General features: G+C 44.6%; 1 protein-coding gene across 28 annotated transcripts in view; it reads right to left on the bottom strand.

Annotated features, from left to right (window-relative positions):
- The window catches only part of Agtpbp1 (ATP/GTP binding carboxypeptidase 1), a 152,307-nt gene that overhangs the window by 62,862 nt on the left and 76,126 nt on the right, over positions 1-13,319 (bottom strand). For 24 of the 28 annotated variants that reach the window (XR_010058817.1, XM_063276136.1, XM_039095462.2 and 21 more), the window contains 3 exons: positions 11,324-11,361; positions 7,796-8,004; positions 6,212-6,389 (listed from right to left, as the gene is read on the bottom strand). Coding sequence is in view for 27 of the 28 variants with exons in the window: in XM_063276136.1 (XP_063132206.1) it covers positions 6,212-6,389; positions 7,796-8,004; positions 11,324-11,361 (425 nt within the window). In the remaining variant the exon portion in view is untranslated. Of the gene's footprint in view, positions 1-6,211; positions 6,390-7,795; positions 8,005-8,058; positions 11,224-11,323; positions 11,362-13,319 lie in introns of those variants that run through there. The other 4 variants (XM_063276141.1, XM_063276140.1, XM_063276142.1 and 1 more) reach the window with 3 other exon arrangements.

The raw sequence follows: 13,319 nt of genomic DNA, 5'->3' as shown, positions 1-13,319 counted from the left end.
GGAAGAGCCCAGAGCTCATCAGAGCGGGGTGTATGCGTGTCTGTGTGTGTGTGGTGGGGGGGCATGCTCAGCCCGAGGGCAAACGCTGAGCTGCTTTCCTGAGCTCTTCAACCTCTCTGTCCAATGTGCTGCAGATTACTGACTGCCTCCAGTCAGGACAGTTCTGCTTTGCCTGACACGGTAACAGAGCCCTGCATTTTAAGCTGTTGCAGTAGTGACAGCAATCCCTGTGGATAGTATCTGACCAGTGCTGAGGGATGCAAAATGATATGCAGACACCCAAGTCAGTCACAGTCTCTGAAAGGAGGGAGTGTCACCTCCTAGTATGTAGTTTCTTATGAGAAACCGTAGGTGTTCTTTGATGGACTGGTCCACTGAGGTCCACAGAGGTCCACTAGCCACAATCACTTGCAGACCATGAGGGTGAGTAAGTGGAGGGAATATGTCTGGCAGCAGTGTCACAAAGGCTCTGAAGACAGATGTCCTAAATGACGTCTCGCTCACTGACGAGCGACTCTCTGACCTAGAGACAATCAGCTGTCTGTCTTCGTCCCCTGCCCTGTGCTCCTGTGGGCGTGTACAGAGTAGCCAGCCTGTCACAGGGTGCCGTAGGAATGCATCAGCATTGGTGTGGGACGCTAACAGTAGCTCAGGTGGTCCTAACTAATCCCCGCACCAAATCGCTTCAAACTCTCGGGTTGCAGAGAAGTTTTATATAAACAGAAGTTAACAAACAGAAAGGTATCAGAGTGTGTGCAGCGGTCTGGATCCATTTATCCTAAGCCCTACCAACATCGAGTCACGGGCGCAGAGGAAAGGTCTGAGAAGAACAGTCAGAAAACACTGTTCATGAAAAATGCACTACATTTAAAAAGTCTGTTACAAACAAGGGAAAACTTCTTCAATAGTACATGGAAGCATAGTTCAGAATTCGAGAAAAAATGCTTTTAATGTGGGGCCAAATATTGCAAGTATTTTCCTTTGGATGCATGATCCAACTGTGAAACATTTCATGGCTTCAGGGCCCGAGACGTTCTTAGTGTGACACTGCCAAGAACTGGCTATACCTCACCTCCAGCTCACAAGCTAAGCTAGTGACTGCAGGCAGAACCGTCAGCTGCCTTCTTATATTTACAACAGCAATGCGGGAAACAGGTTTTACTTCTCTCTGAGAGTTAGTAAGGCAAACACAGGGCATTGCTGGAAGGCCACCGCTCTGCGAGGACTTAGAAACTACAAACAAAGGAAGTATAAACATGAACCCTCCCTCTAGGCACTGTCTGTTAGCTCTGGAAGGATAGCCTACAGATGCCTGGGTCCGTCTGTGTACACAAACACACTTTCCCAGCAGGAGTGATGTGCTGTGTGTACAAAGGTTTGTAGCTATGAACATGCAGACACAGACCCGGGAAAACAGCTGTACTCTATTCCCTCTCCCTCCACCTGGCACTGTTGAACGTCTGTCCAGTTTCCTGGGCAGCACTAGCAATCCTCCCTACAGTTCGGTCATCGCCTGTCCATGGGGAGTCCTTCTCTATCTTGCTGACTTAGCATCTTTTAATAGTTCATTACAATACTGAGGTAGGACACAGATAAGAGATAGTAACAGATTACTGATAACAACTGCAAATTTCCGTATAAATTTTATCTGCAATCTCTCATGTAAATTAACTATTTAGCTTCCTTCTTCTGATCTGCTAATAATAAATTTCACCCATTTTAATATTACAGTGAACTTCACTTCATAAATTAACCTCGATCTCCTACATGTGAGCATACCGCCCAGTTCCACTTGTTCTTTCAGAGTCTGTACTTGTGAGTGGCAGACTTCGGCTGTGGGCCGTCCCCAGTAATCCTTACCAGCTTTTGCTTGCTTTTCCTTTTTTTCTATGCACTAGAAAACAAAGCATAGAAAAATGCCTTGAAAGTTGAGAGAACTAATCTATGACATCATCAACAGTTAATATCACCAAACAAATTGGACTACCTATTGCATTTCAGCTGCCTGTTTAAGTCGCTTTTAATCAATTGTATGTCCCTAAAATGCTACTTCAACTATATATTCAAATGTATTATTAAGAGTGGTTCTCTCTAGCATCGATAGAGGGGGCACATTAATTCACCCACTGTCTACTTCCCCAATCCCTGGTGTGACTCTGTTCTGTCCTGCAGCCTGTGTGGTCCACACAGATCACACAGCCGGCACTGTCCTGACTCACCCTCCTGTCCTCCTGTGTCAATACTCTGCCTGACTGTCTCCAGGGAAACGCACACCTTTTCTGGTTTCCTGACTGCTTTAGCTCGCCAGTAAGTACCTGCTTCTCGGATTCTACTGTTTATTGGTGCTGAATACTATTGGTTTTGGCTTTGAGACAGTGTATAGATCTAGCTGGCCCAGAACTCACTATGTAGATCTGGCTGACATCAAACTCGAGATCTGCCCTTCTTCTATCTTCCAAGTAATGGGATTAAAGGTCCCACCACAGAGCCTTTAATAAGAGTACTTTATCCATTTAGATTTACTGCCAACACTGAAATGCTTGCCTTGCCCATGTTTCACAGTGAGATCTCAGAGGTTTACTGTTCATCTCTGAAACTCCCCTGCTTTCACACAGCAGTGGTGGGTTCATTCACACTGCAGGAGAACAAAGGACAGAGCTCCACACAGAACAGCACAGGTGCAGTCCGTCTCCTGACAGCGGCCTGTGGGGGGTCCTAGCACCACGGGGCCCAATCGGAGCATCTCTGTCCAGGGTGCTCTGATGAGTGTACATCTCTGTAACTGTCCTTTTAGAAGTGTCAGAGCTGTCACTGAGAAGCAAGTGACATGAACCCACTTGCTCACGCAGAAGGCTCTGTTGATGGTAAGAAAACCATGTCTCCAAGCTGCTATTCCGTCACAGGACAATCAAGTGGCTGTTTGGTGAGAGTGGGCGGGTTCCTGCCTGTGATACAGTTGCTCTTCTGCAGAGCCCTCTGCACTCCCAGCACCCAAATCCATCCCGGGACTGGTGAGCAACACTCCATCTCCTCGTCAGGAAGGGCACCTGAGATGGAGACCTCTACAACCGCATGGCTCCGTCACACACCCACACGTGTGATGGAAGCTAGGGAGGTTCAGATACCCCAAGTCAGAACTTCTTCCCTCAGGCATAAATGCTACTTCCCTACCTTTCGCCACTAAATAATCAGAAAGGCAAACGCTGGTCCAGCTCCAGCCACTCAACAGCAGTAACCACCCTTACACACCCTTACAAGGCCAGCAGTTTAAGGGATGCTGAGGGGCTAAAGCAGTTCGCTGCGACAGAAACCTATCCCATCTTTGTCCCTGGGTCACAAGTCCCCAAATCCCCTGTAATTTCTCAGGCAGTAGGAATGGCTTCTGCTCTAATGAGAAACCCGTGGAAGGACCCTAGGTAGCCTCAACACAAGCTGGTGGCAGGACCTTCAACCCTGTTTCTCAACCTCCAAGGAGAGAAGGAAGACCTGCAAATGTATTAGTCATCAACAACCAAGGATCTACTCCATCGTGCCTATTTTATGAACCTCCATAGCCTTCTAAAGGATGGGTTCACAGAGCTTCTGGGCCAGGAAACATATCAAGGTGCTAGGAGGAGGACATGCCTACAGAGAGACGGCTCCTAGGCTGCAAGTCCAAGACTCTAGCTGAGTTGTACCCTGTGTAACAAACACATAAATGTAAGCAGAGTGACCCTGACTTGTGTGAACTGTCCAACACGCGTCTGCATCCAGCAAATTATCAATACTGACACAGTGCTGTGGACACTCCCTAACAGCCTTACACTCAGTCACTCAGAAACAGAGGAAACCCAAACTGTGTCAGGTGTCTGACGTGGGGAAGGTCCTGTGAGACGGAGCCCCAGTTCTGTGGTGTCTGTACTAAATCAGGCAGTTGGTACATAGACCAAAATGGAGAACATCCATCTAAGCGCCTGAAGTAAACAATTTGTTGATATGGTGGGCAAGAAAGAGTGCAGACCAGCCCTAAAGGAGCTCCCATTTTAGCCGAGGGAGGCGCGCTACAAAGTGATGGAAACAAAATGAGGACATCAGTCTTGGGTCGAGAGAGTCACCGTCAGGCTCCTCCCGCCCCATTTTAATGAAGGCATGTGCATTAACACATGAGCATTATTTCTAATTTAGTGATTCAAGTCCGAGAAGCACACAGCAACGGGACTCACAGAAGATGTCACCTTCCTCGTTTCCCCGTGCCTGTGAATTCACTACACTGTAGGTATACTCTTGCTATCCCTGAATCTGGACACTGACTAAACACCACTGTACGAATTTCTTCTCCTTCCTTCCTCCTGCTACTTCCTGGTGCCTCATAGAAGAGCCTCTTCAGCCTTCTACCAGTCAGAACCACCACACAGCCCCTTCACCTCACACCTCCACGGGCCTACACTGAGATACAGGAAAGATTTCAGAAACTCCTTGGTTGTCCCTCCAAATTAGATATAGTGACATAACTGAAGCAGAGACACTGATCTCCAGAGCCTGTCTCTACACAGCAGTCCTGTTTTATAAAGCCTCCTCTTGCCTCCCTTTCAGACTTACTACACATGTCCTCACCTCACAGCCTGTTGGGAATTTCAAACTCTTTCACTCAGCTAACTTACTCAGAAGTTTCCAACTCAGTCTTGTTGACTTTTAGACTTTGTATTATTTAATTTTTATCACACTCTTACATACACACTCCCTCTCTTAACATACTCTCTTACACAGTTACACACACACTCCATACATGTACTCCTTCTCTTACACACACACTGCCATATACTCTTTTACACAGTCTCTTACACTCTTCCTTACACACACTCAGTCTTACATATACACTCTTATACATACTCTGTTACACACACACCCTTACACATGCTTGCTCTCTTAAACTCTCTTACACATACACACTCTCTTACATACTGCCTCTTACACACATGGTTAAACACTTTCTTATAGTTACACACCTAGTTATCCTAGTTATACACATACTCCCTCTCTTATATACACTCCCTATTACACACACTACTACACACTGTCTCTTTTTCACAGTCTCTTACACATATTCTCTCTTATACACTCTTACAGTCTTACACATACACTCTCTTATACACACTATCTCTTACATATACTCTGTCACACATATACTCCATTACACACTCTTATACAATTACAGTCTCTTAAACACACTTTCTTACACACTGTCTCTTATACACATACACTATCTTACAGTCACTTATATATACATTCACTTACACATAACACTCTCACACACGCGCGCGCACGCACGCACACACACCTGTAGAGGTCAGAGGATAACATGCCAAAGTCCCCTTTCTCCTTCCACCACATAGGTCCTAAGAATTAAACTCAATTCATCAGGCTTAGCATGCAATTCCATTAGCTACGAGCTATCTCAGTGGCCTGACCTTTAAAAGGTGTTTCTAAATGATCCACTTTGATATTCTGTGCCAGTTAAGTCTGTGTTTAGATGATTTAATAATATACTTCACAATACATGCCATTAATAAATCCATAGTAAGGATTCAAAACTTATGATTACTTAAAGCCTACCTCAAATAATTTCGCTGTTCTTCCACGTAAGACCTTTGTTCAATGTTTGCTAACTTTGGTGATTTGGTTTTGAAATTATGAGGGGAGATCTGAGCAGTGCCGTGGCTCAGTGGGACTGCAGCAAGCCTGCTGGAAGTCTGGTCCCTGCGGCCATGTGGTAAAGGGAGAGCCAACCTCTGAAGGTTGTTCGCTGACTCTCACGTGCTCACTGGACCAGGAGCACAAATGTGCACAGCACATAAAACACATGTGCATGCCCACATCATGTGACAACGACGACGACGACGACGACGACGGTGATGGTGGTGATAGAAACACACTGACGGGGCACCTGAGGTCATCCTCTGTGTGACGTCACTATCTTATCTGACATCATCTTAACGGACGTCTCCATCTTTCACTTTTACCATTTCCACTGACTGCTGACTAACTCGTGTATTTTCATAACTCACTCTGATGTTCAGACGACATAGAGTATTTCCCTTCTCAGACTTCCAATTCTTACATGTAAAGAAATGCTCAGGAACATGACAAATGTGTGTTATGCTCACATGCAACAGTCAGACGCAAGTTGTCAACAACAACCTCACCGACACCCGCAGCAGCGCATGGCCCCTACCTTCGGGCGGCAGGTTGTAGAGCTGGGCCACAGGTCCAGTCACAGGGATAATTGGCAACTGGAAGTGGAAAGAACTTTTAATGGTGGGGAGTGGAAGGCGGTTTTTGGGGAAACATTTCCTCATTATCAGACTGGATGTGTTGACAAGAGGGTCCAGAGTCCTGACCGCCAAGCACTCCTGTTCAAACAAGATTGCGAGAGTTAGTCAACAGCTCAGCATCGCCGTCCTGAAAACGTGACACAGCCATGATTTCCTAGCCACAAACACCATACATGGTAATACAACGACACTACAGCACTACCAACGGCTTTGCTCTTCAGAGGCATCTGTACTTAGGGGCACACGACTTATCCGGTAGGACTTTCTCCTAAATGGCTAGAAATCAGTACTTATCTCTGACACTGAGAGCACCCGCAGGCCTCGGGCATGAGGAACGGGGAGCACTGAGAGCTGAGGTGAGGGTAGAGTCCTGTGCACTGATGGAACCTCCCTCCCTACCTCCTATAAAGGCAGCTTGTACCACAACAACGAGAGCAGATCCCGCTCGGACTCCGCACAGTGTGGCTGCTTGGCCAGTGTCAAGTACAGGTGACTTCACAGTACTGTCAGTGATAACTGGCCTTTCAGTGGCACTTTGACATACTGCAGAATCTTCGACACGTGGCTGACTTAGTTAAACAGACAAGTCTTAAAGCGTTAAACTACCTAATTCATAATCATACATCAAATACCTATTAAGTGTGTGTCTGGAGTAAAAACAATGACATAGGGTCGTTCTAGAAAACTGAATACAGGGCTGGAGAGATGGCTCAGCGGTTAAGAGCACCCGACTACTCTTCCAGAGGTCCTGAGTTCAATTCCCAGCAACCACATGGTGGCTCACAACCATCTGTGAAGAGATCCGATGCCCTCTTCTGGTGTATCTGAAGACAGCTACAGTGTACTTATATATAATAAATGAATAAATCTTTAAAAAAAGAAAAAAAAAAGAAAACTGAATACAGTCAGAATAAACAAGCCAAGTGTCTAGATCCTTTAACTGCCACCCTGCAGAAAGGGTGTTTATTGTGTGGAAAACCAAAGGCAGCCTCAACAACTGGCCGGTCGTTTCAAAGGAGGCTGCACTGCAATTACCCTCTGTCCCTTAATGGCAGTCAAAAGGGAGCAGAAAAGGACTCAGTGGCAAACTGTTGGGATATGTGCAGTTAAGACACCCTGTAGGGCTAGCAGGCTACATCTAGCTTTTGTCTCTCTGTCAGCACGGCCCTATCCAGCAGAAAGACACTCCCAATGCTCACGGCAGAAGTGTCCTCCAGTGGAGAATCCCCGAATACCTTGTGAGGCACACAGACACACACCCACGGTGTACGGTCTATCTAGCTGCTGTATGGAGGCCCACACTCTGGGCACGTGCACCCACAATTCTCTCCAGTCACCTCTGAGGTCACATGTGAAAATCGAGTGTGAAATTTTAAAATATATTTATCATATATATACTTTCCTGAGTACTTGCACATTAGTCCATTTTCTTAAGAGCTAAAACACTGTCATTAGAACAGAATGAGCAAAACAAGCTGGCTTACTTGTGAGGTGTTATACAGAATTCTCATCCCATTTGCATCAATAAATGCTTTTCTTCCCAATTTGATGTTCGTGACACTTTTTAAGCTCTGTAGAATCCCCTTCCGAATGAGCATGTTTCTGTGCCGGTTATCGTGTCGATGCCAATCTACATAAATGGTTAAAAGCACTTGAACATAGCCTCTGTCTACGGCACGCCTGGCATTTGTCTCTTTAACAAAAGAAAATTGAAAAAGGTCATTTTATAAATGGCAGGAAAACGTACTTTTAAAAGACTCAAACAAGAAGTCGGATATCAGCATTGATCAATTCCCAGCCTTTCTTTAATAATCTTCTAATAATTAGTTATGGCAAATTCCAAAATCACTAGTTTCCAAGAACACTGACTGGTTGTTCTGTCATGATTTCCAAATGCGGGATCTCCTCACCAGCTGCTCGTGCCGCACGCGTGCAGCCTCAGCTCACACAGGTGAAGAGAAGGGCACCCGTGTGAGACAAAGCGGGTCCTAACAGACAAATTCTCTCAACAAAACCTGAAAAATCAATGTGTCTACATGACAAGGTCTGCAGTTACATTTAAAGTTACACAATTTTAAAACTCCACATATTTTGAAACTTAAATGCCTTTTTCCTAAGACAGACGACTCCCTTAGTGACTGAACGTGACTTGGCTAAAAGCTGTCACCCCTTCTGCTTATTCCATCACAGCCTCTGTTCAATCCCACTGTACCAGAGCTATTGCTACTTGTGAATTTTATCTTCCCAGTGGAATTACTGGTTCTAGTTATGCCACAATAATGTAAATATCCACTTCTTAGTAACATAAAATCTAAAATATAACCTGTTGTTCATAGAAGGTAAAAGACAGCATGTGGTGAGAATAATAGGTTTTTTTCTAGGTACTAAAATCTGAACATAGAAAACTATAGGTTTTCTGAAATCGATCAATTTTAATGGAATATAACTAAAGAAATCCATATGTTTGAACTGACTTTCTAAAGATTACAGCCCAAAAGAACCCACCTACTAAAGCGGCGACCCTGGGATGCCACCAAGGTCACCCAAGTGCTGCCCAGAGTTGCTGTGGCAGGTCTGTGAGGCTAAAGAGCACGGGAGTGGGACCAGTCCCTGAGCTGCTTACATACAAACAAGTTCAAATCCCTTCTTGATCTCAGTTACCCACTAAGGGGCCTTGGCTATGCAGTGGACCCCAAGATGATTCCGACCTTAACCACCTACCGTGACCCTTACTTTCTACACATGCTCATAGGGACTCAACCGTAGCACACAGATGGAGACGTACTCCTCCTCCTTTCCCACTCTCCGCTACACAGGGGCCAAGTGCTCATCAGGAGGAGGTGTTTGCTTAGACAGCGTTTCAAAGCCTCTACTGTGAACTGATGTATGATGCATTCCTGGGTGGTGGAAGCAAGAGGGTTGCCAGTCTGGCCTCTTTTAACAAGAACTTGTCTCAAACAAGCAGAAAACAAGCTCCTCTACTGTGTCTCCAGTGCCTGGCTTCTGCAAGGCTACTGCTCTTTACAGCCATTGAACGTTCTGACCGACATAATGAATGTCCTTGAACTTTAAGGCAGGATCTAACTCAGCTGACAGAGTGCTTGCCCATCAGGACAGCAATCCTGTGGCTCAGCCCCCAGCAGCACAAACTGAGAAAGGAGGTGCGATCTCAGCACACAGGAGGTGAAGACAGGAAGATCAGGAATTCAAAGCCATCCTTGTCTAAATAGCATGTCCAGGCCAGCCCTGATGCGTCAGATGTTGTCTCAAAAACAAGAGTGTGCAAGTGAATGCACACTTGTCTGCATGCCTTGAAAAGCTCAAGCCTTACTAGATGTGGAGAAGACTCTGTAAGAAGATTACAGTCGCTGTAAAATGTACATCTGCTTCTGCTGGAATCCACAACAGGCTAAATGGTAGTCAGAGGAAATGTTATTTTTTAAAAATAACATGCCCAATAAATAATTCATTATAATTCAAACATAGGTGCTGAACTGGTTCTTAAAATAGGTTGAGCGTTATCTACAATCTCATTGAGGAGCTCACGTAAAACACATTCTTATAGGGGTTTCATTCACAAACTCCTTCCCTCTTGCAGCACAAACCGTGGGTTTGCTATTGGGCTGCACCCTGCGCTGTGCGTCCCAGCTAGGCTCGGGCTGTATGTTCAGGGATACATGTCTCTAATATATGACATGTATGATCATGTATGATAAGCTCACTGGGCTTATCACTCCTGCATGTACTTCCCATACCACATTAATTTTAGAGCGAATTTACCCACTAACGTAAGTGGCTGACCCACAATAAGCAAGTTTTAAAATCTAACAGGGAATGTTCCAAATTGCCCTGGTCCATTTCAACCTCTGCAGTCTGCTATTAACCACTGCCGTGCATTCTTAAGTGTCCGTGCTGTGTAACTGAAGGGATATTAAATAGAAAGTACTCGACGGTTGCGTTGCTTCATCAGATGCCTGCTCTGTGTCTTATCACACCACGGAAGTGGGTTACCTGAGCCCCCCCCCGCACCCTAAGGGTAAAATTGTAAATGAGAATTGGGCAAACAACAAAATCAGTTTTAAATTAATCTACTTGTTCGTTTTAAAGACAGGATCTTACTATATAGTTATGAATAACCTGACCAAGTTAGCCTTGAACTTGCCAGCAACCCCCTGCCTCTGCTTCCTGCCTACTGGAATAACAGGTGCGTGTCACTGTGCCAGCGGCAACTGATTAACTTTTAACTCATCACGCTGCTCTTAAAGTGTATCGCACAAAAGCTTAGTCAGCAAGGGGTCGCCCCTGACACAGTCACAGACCAGCTGCCTGCTATGCACTGGGAGAGGACGGCATATAAAAGCTATCAACAAAGAGCTTTAAGACTAAATGTCAAGATTAAATGTTAATGAAGCAACAGATTGTATGGAAGAATCCTATGAAAATAGTTCAAAAACTATTAATCATGTATGAAAAAGGCATCATGTATGAAGAAGGTGTCATACATGCAGCACTCATTCTCCAGCAGCTCTCTTCATACACACGGTATGTATTTGTGTATGTTCTCTTCAGCTCTGGAGGCAGCAGTTCTGTGCAGATGAGTTCACTGCTCTAAGTCTCCATCACGCCACTTCAGAAATGTTATGAATTTGAGCTTATTGTGAGAACAGAATCTCTAATAAAAGCCACTATGTTATCCTATGTTGCATGGAGCCAACATGCATGATGACGCAGGCTTACTGCCCCGTGTACTCCATCCATGGGGATGACAGGTTTGAGCACATTGCTCTCACACTTCTAACTTACCGACATGAGCATGACGCCCTGTCATTAAAAGAAGAGAAGGAAATGTCACAGAAGCATCATTTTCCTGAGACATAAACCTAATGTGGTATCAGGAACTTTGACTATGGGAAACTAACTGCATACACTAAATCTAATTTCCAACTTCTTGAAACATAGATAAACATTTAGAGCATTTTAATTACTATTATTTCTAGTATTTAAAAACTTACTTGATTTTAGCAATGCAGCAAGAGTGTCTAAAGCAACCCTGTCAACACAACAAGAAAACACAAACAACAACAAAACTAGTGAAATGAGGCTACAGTAAAAGCATGCAGTCTTGTCAGACACCACCCTGTCTCTGACCCCGTCTGAGTGCATGCAGTCTTGCCAACCAACACCAGCCTGTCTCTGACCCGTTCCGAGTGCATTTACTCCCGCAACTGATTATTTGGTCTTTTTCTGTGTGTTTCTTGCCCTTGAGTTCAAAATTAGATACTAAGATTAAAATACTTTTATTTATATAATTTTAATAACATTGTCTAAATCTTATGTCACAAGCTAGATAAGTGAGCTCAGTGACAGAGACAGCATTTGAACTTTTCAGAGTACTCAGACCAACAGAGGGGAGGCCTCAGGGGCCTTGGATACAAAAGCCCTAAAATAAGGCTACATTGTGAGTCTAATTCTGACCTGTGGGGTTCCCAGTGTCTTTAACCGTCTTATCTTAACTTTAGTGCCATGTGCTAGGATCCTTGGATATACAGGATAACAACCGTAAACTCTACAGCTTACAAGGAAACCTAATTATTCCCTCTTCACAGGACATGACAAAAGCCCTAAAAATTAAAAATACATAATTTTCTTAAACATACTCAGTTAGCTACCATAATCAGCCATAAAGACACATTATCATTGTAGAAAGCCTATAATTCAAATTATTTATAAAAAATGAGTTAATGTGAAAAAATGGCCCTCAGTTTCAACTTCAAAAATATAAGCGTACACACTACATATCTCCTTGTAAGACTTAACCAAAATTTCACTACAGATGTGTCTGATGAAGCCGAGGCACTTCACTCACCCTTAAGCTTTGTTGAATGCCTACTACGTATGCCTTCTTCATGGGTAGGAATTAAACAAACACTGCTTCAACAGATGACATCATGCTCTACATTATGCAACACAATGTACATACATGTGAAAAACTACATGAGAAAGTAAAACTCCAGCAATGAAGTGTGTGGGTGGTAAGGGAGAAGCAGTGACCAAATGAAGAAGCACACACAGTGTGACCAGATGAAGAAGCACACAGTGTGACCAGATGAAGCGCACACAGTGTGACCAGATGAAGAAGCACACAGTGTGACCAGATGAAGCACACACAGTGTGACCAGATGAAACAGCACACACAGTGAGAGACCAGATGAAGAAGCGCACACAGTGTGACCAGATGAAGAAGCACACACCATGTGAGTGACCAGATGAAGAAGCGCACACAGTGTGACCAGATGAAGAAGCACACAGTGTGACCAGATGAAACAGCACACACAGTGTGACCAGATGAAGAAGCGCACACAGTGTGACCAGATGAAGAAGCACACACAGTGTGAGTGACCAGATGAAGAAGCACACACAGTGTGACCAGATGAAGAAGCACACAGTGTGACCAGATGAAGCACACACAGTGAGAGACCAGATGAAGCGCACACAGTGTGACCAGATGAAGAAGCACACACAATGTGAGTGACCAGAGGTCCACAATGGGATGAACAGTAATCACAATTAAACCCAGAAACAATCATTCACAACTACACAAGAAAGCAATGTTTTATGGATATAGAAGCTATAAAATTTAAACTGTGATCTGCTAAAATCACCTTTAAAAACATACTGTATGCCAATTAATACAAGTCTTTTGTTGATAAAGGGAATTACAAAGTCAGAAAACGTTCTCTTTTAAAAAATCAACAACATGGGCTCCTGGATGAGCTGTGTGGCTACTGTAATGCCCCAAGGTAGGTGGAGCATGCAGGGTAGGCAGGTAGCACAGCAGTCATCCTCGGTTTAGGAAAGGTCTCCACCCTCTGCAGCACTGAAGTAAAGAGGCCCTGCATAGGGAGGGGCTGGGGTCAATGAATCACCAGGGCTCCGTTATCCTCTGTGACATGAATGCTGCCAGAAGGCCTCCAGGGGATGTACCATCACAGTCTTGTTAGGGTAGAC

This window comes from Rattus norvegicus, chromosome 17 (genome assembly GCF_036323735.1).
Source record: "Rattus norvegicus strain BN/NHsdMcwi chromosome 17, GRCr8, whole genome shotgun sequence".
Classification (NCBI taxonomy): Eukaryota; Metazoa; Chordata; class Mammalia; order Rodentia; family Muridae; genus Rattus; species Rattus norvegicus.
The sequence above is the reverse complement of the archived record's forward strand: the minus strand, read 5'-3'. Positions and strand labels throughout refer to the sequence as shown.